At 44.6% G+C, this 9,510-nt stretch overlaps 1 protein-coding gene across 1 annotated transcript in view; it reads right to left on the bottom strand.

The window, feature by feature from the left end:
- Window positions 1-270: 270 nt before the first annotated feature.
- Window positions 271-9,510, bottom strand: part of LOC112948929 (neuronal acetylcholine receptor subunit alpha-7-like) — a 45,631-nt gene continuing 36,391 nt past the window's right edge. Inside the window, exons 9-10 of the mRNA XM_026041271.1 lie at window positions 5,946-6,055; window positions 271-1,210 (exon numbers count right to left, since the gene is read on the bottom strand). Of these exons, the coding sequence (XP_025897056.1) occupies window positions 782-1,210; window positions 5,946-6,055 (539 nt within the window). The 3' untranslated portion in view covers window positions 271-781. The remainder of the gene's footprint in view (window positions 1,211-5,945; window positions 6,056-9,510) is intronic.

Genomic DNA, 9,510 nt, shown 5'->3' with positions numbered 1-9,510 from the left:
GCAATGTGGGGAACAAGATTTTTTCCCTAATTGCACAGAACGCATCGTATAACCCATGAGACCAAAGATGTTTCAGATTAAGCAGAGCTGCAGCATGGCAGCAATGAAGAAGCAGCCGGAGAACTTGAGAATTAATTTTCCTTCATTCCCCAACAAACAATGCTTCCTAGATGAAAAAGAAAACCAATACATTCTGTTAACATTAATTGAGAAAACATTCCGGACACTGTGCTTGTGAGAGGTAACATGATGACGGTTTATTTTGTTAAATGCAATACAGCATCGTAAGACTGTGAAGAGATTATCTGTCAAACCTGAGAAGTGAGTATCACAGCCACATGAACAAGAAAATATCCCCAAAACACGAAGGTACTGAAGACAATAAAGTACTGAAGAGCTTGTAGTGACCCAGGTAAAAATAGTAAAATTCTCCCAGATGCTTTGTAATGCACTGATGCTAGTGTTAGCCCGTAACAAATATATTGTAGATCTGAATTCCTGTCTATCTTGTCTGCTTGTCACAAGATCATGACTTAATTACATGTGGAAGTAGTCTAGGAAATAAGTTATAACGCGTATACTCAACATGTATACTATTCAGTAATTAGAGTCACTAACATCAGGAAAAAAAATAGCTCTTGAAACTAATTTCAGCTCCTTCTGTGTGTGTTAGCACATAAAAGTACACTTTAGTCTTTTCTGTTGGCTTACCTAGCAAAATTACGGGAAATTTTACTTTCAGGTTACCTTTGCCTTTCCCCGTTTTCCTCTTGGAGAAGCCTCATGCAAAATCCTTGGAAACGGCCTCTATGAAGTTGGGGGCCGACATGAGTATCGTAAAGGTGCAGACGATGGCGAAGAGCGTGAAGGCCACCAGGCAGAGCCGGTCTATGACGGCGGCCGCAAACTTCCACTCGCTGCAGATCTCCTCGCCCTCGTCCTGCCTCCTGAAGCGCGCGGCGATGAACTGCACCTCCACCAGGATCTTCTCCAGCGTCACGGCGTCGCCTTTGGGAGCCCTTGGGCTCTCCGGGCCCGGGTAGCTGCCGAGGACGCTGCCGTTGCTCGACTGCTGCCCGGGCAGGAGGTGCGTCTCGGCGCCCGCCGCGCGCTTGGCGTAGCCGCGCTTGCACGAGAGCGGCTTGATGCTCTCGCCGGGCTTCCTCATCCGCAGGAACCAGGCGCACCAGTTGAGGAGGACCACGCGGACCTGGAAGTGCAGTCAGAGAGGGAACGCTTTAATGTTTTCTGAAGCATTTGGCGGCAGCTGTAACCACAGAATCATAGTATCATGGTGTTTGGAAGAGACCTTCAAGACCATCGAGTCCAACCGTAAACCCATCCCCACCACTCCTGCTAAACCATGTCCCTGAGCACCTCATCTGCACCTCTGTTGAACACTGCCAGGGACATGGACTCCACCACTTCCCTCGGCAGCCTGTTCCAAGGCTTCGTCACCCTTTCCATGTAGAAATGTTTCCTAATATTTAACCTGAACCTCCCTGGCACAACTTGAGTACGTTCAAGCGGAAATTCTCTCTACTTGAAACATTCACCACCTAAGTGGGATTTTCCAGATCTGGGCCCTTCTCCAAAATAACTTTTTCAGACATACTTTGGGCACACTGGTCTTCAGCATCCAACAGCTTGGAGACCAGAGAGGATTTAACGTCTTCATTTTACAGAAGGATCCTTGACCTCTTTCTTTTGCAAGCAATCCTGGATTTAAGGATGGAGCAGAGGGCACAAAGCTGTTTGCATCCTTTTACAACCAGCTCTCAGTTAACATGGAGAGAGACACTCTTAGAGATTCTCAGTTTATCCCGAATTGGGTTATTGGACAGAATAACTGATTTTTTTTTGCATAAACCCTCCCTGCAACCCTTGTTGTTTAAGAGTTTATAAATAGCCCTGTATTTTTTAACTTGGAAATTGTTGCAATACTGCTTCAAGCTCAGCCACATAACACAGCAGGCCTTTTGCTTCAAAAACAGCAGCAGTTGATCAATTAAATTAGGCAGTTCAAAATCTGAATGTTGTTATTAACAGCGGTAATTTCCTCCTGCTCTGGGGTAAAATTAGCTGCTCTGACAGTTCGTGGGAGCTTTCTACCCTGCATACAGCCATTTATGGGGCAAATATTTCCCATTATGCTTGTCAGTTGAGCTAGCTCAGGAGATCACATCTGGCATTTTATTTTCCCTGTGACTTGATCTTCGCATCCCTTCTCTGAGCTCTGAGCTTGCAAGATTTCCAATTTTTAGCACTGATTGCATGGGAAGGCAGACAGCAGCAAACTAAATAAGTGAAATCTGGTAAGTGTAAAATTCTTCAAATAATGAGTATATCGGAATGAATGCCGGTGAGGGAATGGCAAGAGTCACTCTTGGAATACAGGTGACCTCTTCAATTATTTGTTCATTTTGGTTGCAACCAAATTGTCTTCTTCTCAAGAAAAAAAAAGAACAAACACAGGATTGCCTCTGGCTTCACTCCCCTGCCCAGCATTGCCCTTAGGATGTTGCTCCCGTGCCGTGGCCATGAAAGCCCCAGGGCCACCCCTGGTTCATCAGGACGTTTCAGAGCGCGGCCGAGTTGCCGGGTTGTCTCCTGCATTTGCACCACGTTGTCTCCTGCATTTGCACCACGTAGCAGAGAAACTGCAGCCTGCGCTTCGCTGTGAGGACGAGCACAGCTTCAGAGAGGAGGAGGCTCTAATTGCCACAGCAGGGAGCAATAATAGTAAAACACAAAAGCCAAGAGAGTGGAAGATAGCTATGGAGTCCTTAAGCTTTGCAGTGGGAGCTCTTCTGGCTCGCAGCCTTGTGCTCCCTTCCCCTGGGCCCTTCTGCCTCCCTGCTTCTCATGCATCTTTTATTCCTCACCCTGAAAAGCCATTTTCACGAGTTTCGAATTGTTCTGCTTTCACCATTGGCTTTAAATGTTTTATTATTTCCTCCATGGTCACCACAGACAAACACAAGAACTATAACATAGCAGGTTATACAGAATCCATCCTGGATTTAATTGAACTTCCTTAATTAAAATGTCCTCTGACTGCTTATGGACACATGATTACATATCATCATGGAACGATACAAAGGCGCTAATTGCTAACAATATTTCAACAGTGTCAGTGGTGAGGATGGAGGGAAATTTATTCTGCCATAATGTGAAATTCCAAAACACTAGAGCAGGCAAACTTTCTTATTAGAAAATGTTAATTATGTCTGCCTTGGGTCTTCAAGGAGACGTGGAGGGGAAGCACTGTTCTGCAGAAATGCCTAATTCCATCAAAGGTGGAAAAACATCTCATAATGGTTAATATGGCTAGAGCTCTGCAAAACACTGGTGTCTGGCTCTGCCAGGGGCATGTGCAAGGAGTGAGTAGTTCTAGGGGTATCTGCTGAGTCTTGCATTGCAGAATTTCAGGTAAGCAATTTCCTTCTCTCTGTAAATAGGCATTTTAGGTTCCCATTTTTATTCAGCAAAAAGCTATACATATGCCTCAGGAGAAGGGGAAAAAAAAAGACAGATAAAGAAAAGAATAAGAAAAAGGAGGTAAATGGGTAAACAGACCCTGAAAGATGGTGGCAGGATAAAATCAAAATGGGGACTGTGCCATAGTTGCTAGTGGCTGAGCGATGGCCATGGCTTGCACAGACCCTGGATCCTGTCACTCTTGGGGCATCAGCCTCTTCCCACAAAACTGGTATTCACCATTTTGCCTGGAAATTGTCCGTCTCAGTCTGCTTGTCTGAACTACAGCTACTGCAGTGTGTTGTTTGTACTCTCCACTAATGCCTTCTGCAGGCTTTGCTTCCCAGTAGACGTATTTTTTAAGTATATGGCAGTTCAGCTGGCAGGCCATTGAGCTTTGCTGTTGAAGAGTGATGATGCCTTGTACACAACATTTCTAGCCAAAAAACAGCAGACCTTAGCAGGCTTGTGACACGAGCATGGAGTATGTGGCTAGGTCTTTCTTATCTATAGATCCTACTTTGTTATTCTTTGACTAGTTGCTGTAGAATGCAAATTGTGTGGGAGTTTTATTCAGCAATATATTAATCACTAGTCACCAACGACTTGGATGAAGGCACAGAGTGCACCCTCAGCAAACCCTCATGCCAGACTGGGAGGAGTGATTGATCCCCCAGGGCTGCACTGCTGTTCAGAAGGACCTTCAGAGTCGGCTGAGAGGAACCTCATGAGGTTCAAAAAGGGGGCTGAAGAGCCCTGCCTGGGTGGAGGAATAACTGCACACACCAGCACAGCCTGGGATTGACTGACCTGCTGAAGAGCAGCTCTGCAAAGAGGGAGCTGGGGGTCCTGGTGGACAAGATGTGCCTTTGTGACCCAAAAGAACCAATAGTGTCCTGGATATATGAACAGGAGGACTACCAGCAGGTGTGTGGAGGTGATCCACACGTCTGGAGTGCTACATCTACATAGTTATGGGCTCCCCTGTGTACAGTTAACCCCCATTTTCCTCTGCATCGGGCCAGAAATCTCTTGTCAAATACATTTCTATAGATTTTCTTGCCAATGACAAAAGAAAATCCTCTTTTTCTACAGTTGTTCCAGAAGTGGACTGAGATGTGTACGTCTCCCAAAAATATATGGGAGAATGGACCCATGATTCTCCACTTCCCACGATTGTTCAATAATTTTTTTACTGCATTTTCCACTATGGATTCCTTGGATTCACTCTTTAGGAAGGAAATCCTCTAGGTATTCCAGGATGGGAATATGAGTTTCCGCTCCTACAGATTGCTCCAGTTCTTGCAGGAACTCCTAGAAGCTCCAGGTGACCAATATGAAAGAATAAAAACCCCTCCCCAGTAGTTTTCAGACCCGTCATTTCTGTACTCTAAGTTTTGTGAGCTATAAGTCAGGTCTGATAGCTTGTTGGAGAAAAGCAGAGTTCTTCAGGACTTGCTTTGTCCTACAGAATGGATGATTCGTAAGACCGGGTTTCATGTGTCTAGTTAGACATAATGATAAATCTAGGTATACTATAAAGGCAGCTAGCCTTTATATCTTAGCCTGTAACATTCGTTGTCACAGAGATCTGCAGAACTGCTTTCTTAGGCTTGTCCTCTTTCCCAGGAGACTTCAAAAAGAATCAGGAATGATAATTTCCTCCAATGTGTCATGATCACAGTGAATTAACACATAGTGATTGAAAACATACTGAAGAAGTAAATTAATGGAGGTGGCCTCAGAAAGTCCCTTGATGGGCTGGCAAGGATCAAGAATTGGGTGGCAGGGTTTGTGAGCATAGGTAACATGATGCCTCCTGACTCCTGAGAAGGCAAAGACACAGTGCAATTGTCCAAGGGATGCTGTCCTGCTGCAAACTCTGTCCCTCTGGACATCAGAAACATGTTTATGCAGATTGGTGTCCCTAACTCTTGCTTACATAGAGATTCTTCTATAATTCACCTGCTCTGCATCCTTGAAACTGAGCTGATCTTAGTATACATAGCCTTTAAAGAAGTGTTTATGAGGTATTTCTACTTAGATTTTTTTTTTAGGCTCAATGTTTATTTATTTTTTTTAATTAGCATTGTCTTTATAACTTATTATAACTTATAACTTATTATAACTTTATAACTTATTATTAAAGAAGATATATCAGTTCTATTTCTGCAGCTAACATTGGTAAACCTGTGAAATTTCACATCAAGATAATCGTCCAGCATACCAAACAAAGTGAATGAGATAATAGAGGATGCTGTAAAAGCAAATTTCTTTGAAACCAGGTGGGCAGATGACAGTGACTATTGGTATCTGCTTCAACTTTCATGATTTTTCCTTTTGTAGTAGCAATGTGTTCCCTGCTTATTCTAAAACCCATTCTCGGCAAGGTGTAAGGAAAAAAATAGGCTTTTATTTTTAGCTTGAAAATGTGTTGTTGAATATTTACCACGAAATCTGCTTACCCATCTGGGCATCTTTCCTGCTTGAGGGTCATGATGATGAAACTGTAAAACCAGCACTGTTACCACCACAGACAGACCGACGATGACCATAATGCTTGCAAAATATTGAGCTGCAATAGAAAGGAGAACATTGGTTAGGGGAGGGAAAAAAAAAAGAAAAGGCAAAAAACATTCCTCCTTCAGTCTCTGAGACCCATGTCACATCCAAATATTCTCTTCTTGGTACCAGCAGCGTTCCCAAAGGGATGTGCTCTGGTCATTGGGTCCCAGGACCTAAAGTGTGACCATGACTCCATTTCTTTACCTCTCCCCATCTTCTCTGCATCTTTTTCAGCTTCTTCTTCCACACCTTCCCTCAAGCCCACCTCCTATCAGTCCTAGCTGTGCTCTCACCTTACAGCTAAATCTAAGCCTGCGATGATGGGCAGAAACCAAGGTCCTCAAAGCCAGAACTGGGACTGGGAACCAATGCAAGTCCCAGTACAGCCTTCCCATGCTGGGAGTTAGGCTGAAGCACTGGAGAGTAAAGAAGAAATGCTCACAGAGTTGGCGGCATTTGAAGACTACCATGCAAAATACTGGGGATCATGACAGATGGATCATAGGGAGCGAGATGGGACAACTCGTGACACTGGCATTGCTCATAACCTTCCCCCTGCCCTCCTCTCCCTGACGAGGCTTGCAGGAGAGGTCAAGGATTTTAATGATGACTCCAAGGCAAGTTCTGTGCCAGGCTCAGCTTCCTAACACTGCTCTCCATAGCAGCCAAGAGCAAGTTCCTGATAATGAGGTCCCCATGCCTTCCTGAAACCAATGTGAGAACTGCTTCAGGAGGCTGGCGTGGCTTTCCTTGGCAAAATGAATTATGCAGCTGAGTTAGCGGAATACTCCTGAGGGCAAGGTGAATTGAAAGGTCTCTCTTACACTTACTCATAGAAAAACAAAGTCAACAGTGGTGCGGAAACAGAACAAGCCACAAATTCAGTTTTAGAGAAGGTGTGTGATCTGACTCCAAAGCACATCATCTAATAGGAAAACAGTCATGTTGCTGTCACTAGTACAGTTACTGCCACAAGTCGCTAAATCCTGCAGTAAATTCTACACATTTAGTTGCTACCAATAAGACTTCCAGGCCTAAAGTAGTCGCTTAAAAATGTCTTTGGCTCGGATCTTTTAATAGACCCTTGGAAAGTTAACACGGGAGCTGAGCCCTTTCTTAACTGCTGGTTTCCTTCGGTGTCTTTGCCAGGGAGGGATGACATGGCACACTACCTGGAAACTGCTTTGACACCTGGGAGCCACCAGGATCAGCCTCAGCACTGTCAGAAGAGGACCACATCATCATCATCACAGCAAACATATCTGATAGGGCCTTGACTTGCAATCCAAAGCTTTAGGACCTTCAGTACCTTCAGTACCTTTTTAGGATGTTCTTTATCCAGCATCAAGGAAGCACCTTAAAATAATTTCGGAGATGTTTTGGAAGACCTCCCACTTGAGAGGAACTGAATTAATATCAAGGACTGATAGTAAAACAAGGCACATAGAGCAGAAACCCTAGGAAAGGCAAGATGCTCCTGGAGGGATGTTTTGCTTTGTTGAAATTATTACTGGACACTGACAGGGAAATGAGTGTGTTATCCAGATTTATTAACCCAGCTCATCACAAAGCCTCCGAGCTTCCCCACTGTGCCAAGTTACAGTCCTGGTTTTATTATGAAATGAGAGAGGAGGAAGGGAAATATCATACCCAGGTATTCCCAGCAGTTGAGTTAGATACATTGCACTCTTTTTTTTTTTAAATTTTTCGTGGGGAAAGTTGCAAAGCTTGTGGTTTTGTCAAAAGCACATTTAACACAGAGCCCAAAACTGTAAAGGGCTGTTGAGAACTGAGGGTTTCTGGCACGTGGGAGAGGCTGAGGAGAGGCCTGGAGTCAGAGAGCAGGCAGGAAGGGGCATCAAAGAGCAGGGAGAGAAGCACTGAGCAAAGCCGAAAGCAGGAGGAGAAAAACTCAAAGGGCAGAGGCAAACGTGGCATCAGCTGAGGAGATACAGACGTACAAGAGAAAATGTGAAAGAAGACTAATCTCATCTTCTCCATCTATTCCGAACCACTAATGGCTTTTGCTCTTAACTTAAAACAATCAGTAATTCGTGGAGGGGGTGAAGCACCAGGCTTTGCAGCCTGGGCTGCTTCCTTGTCTCAGCGACTTGTTCTATGACTGAACTGCAAGAAACCACCCAAGCAGCTGGTACAAACATGTTTATCCACAGCTTCTTCTTTACTGAAATAAAATAAATATGATGAAGAAGAACAAGAAGGAGACAAGGCTGTAAATATGTTAGAGAAGGAGAGCCCTGAGTAGCAAGTAAACATTATGAATTTAGAATAAAGAAGCAGGTGAGCATTATCAAAGGACAGAGGGAAATAAATACAGTTCATATGAAATGGATGGCAATAACTCCATTTTTTGGGTAGGATTTAATATGGGTATCAAGCTTTGTGTGGGTGCTTATATGGACTGAGGAAGTGACTGTTCCTTGTATTCACAAGTCCCAAATTTCATCTTTTCAAACAATCTGTGAGCACACTGTATCTCAGGTAGCCCACACTTTCTGCAGTAAAACATCTCTTAGAGCAAAATACTGGTTCTTGACCTGAAAGTCATGGCACTATTTTGAAGCGAGCTGGCAGGAAATAATGAATTTCATCATTTTGGAGTTTACTTGGGGATATATTAAAAAAAAAAAAAAAAGAAGAAGAAGGAGATTTTTAACATGTTCAAATGTGCAACAGGATCCCTGAACACTCCAGGCCCGTGGAGTGTTTGAGGGAAAGGCACATCATCTGATCATTTGGAAAGGCCTAAACGCTTCACTTCACTTTCACACTTCACTTCTAGGGTTTGGCTTAGGGGCAGAAGCGTGCCCTTATCTGACGTGACAAAACACCCTGACAGCAAAACCTCCCCTGTGCACCGTGCAGGGAGAGCAGCTAGTGCTGAGCTTACTGCAGCCGCGGAGCGAGTTAGGCCCTGCCTGCTGCGGCTGCTCCCGGCTGCTTCACCGTGGTCTGCAGCCAATGCGCTTTGCATCAACAGGAGGGGAGCAAACAGCAGGGCAAGGCACGGTTTGCTAAGAAAATATCTCAGTGTATAGCACTTTATCACGTTTTTTTTTTACATCAATGGTGCTGCTATTGGGGAGATGTGAAGGGAGATGCAAGAGTGGGGACAGAGCTCAATGTCACACTGCAGAGGGAGGAGAGACAAACCTGCAGTGACCAGGGATAGAGATTTAGTGGTGTTTCTTGATGAATTTTTCTTAAAGGGTGTTTTTTAAAGAAACGCCACTAAAATAGGCTGTATCACCCAGGGCTGACAACATGTAAAAGAGGTTGCATCACCTGGGTCTGTGCACAGCCAGGATCACAGAGGAGGAGCAAGGACATCTGCAGCTCTGCCCATGCCATACCCCATGGCCCTGGGACAGTATTACATGCCGGGGTGAGGAAGAAGTGCTGTGACACCCAGGACTGCATTGCCCTGAACCTCCCAGAGCCACT

Source organism: Nothoprocta perdicaria, unplaced genomic scaffold (genome assembly GCF_003342845.1).
Source record: "Nothoprocta perdicaria isolate Ctin4 unplaced genomic scaffold, notPer1 scaffold_280, whole genome shotgun sequence".
Classification (NCBI taxonomy): Eukaryota; Metazoa; Chordata; class Aves; order Tinamiformes; family Tinamidae; genus Nothoprocta; species Nothoprocta perdicaria.
The sequence above is the reverse complement of the archived record's forward strand: the minus strand, read 5'-3'. Positions and strand labels throughout refer to the sequence as shown.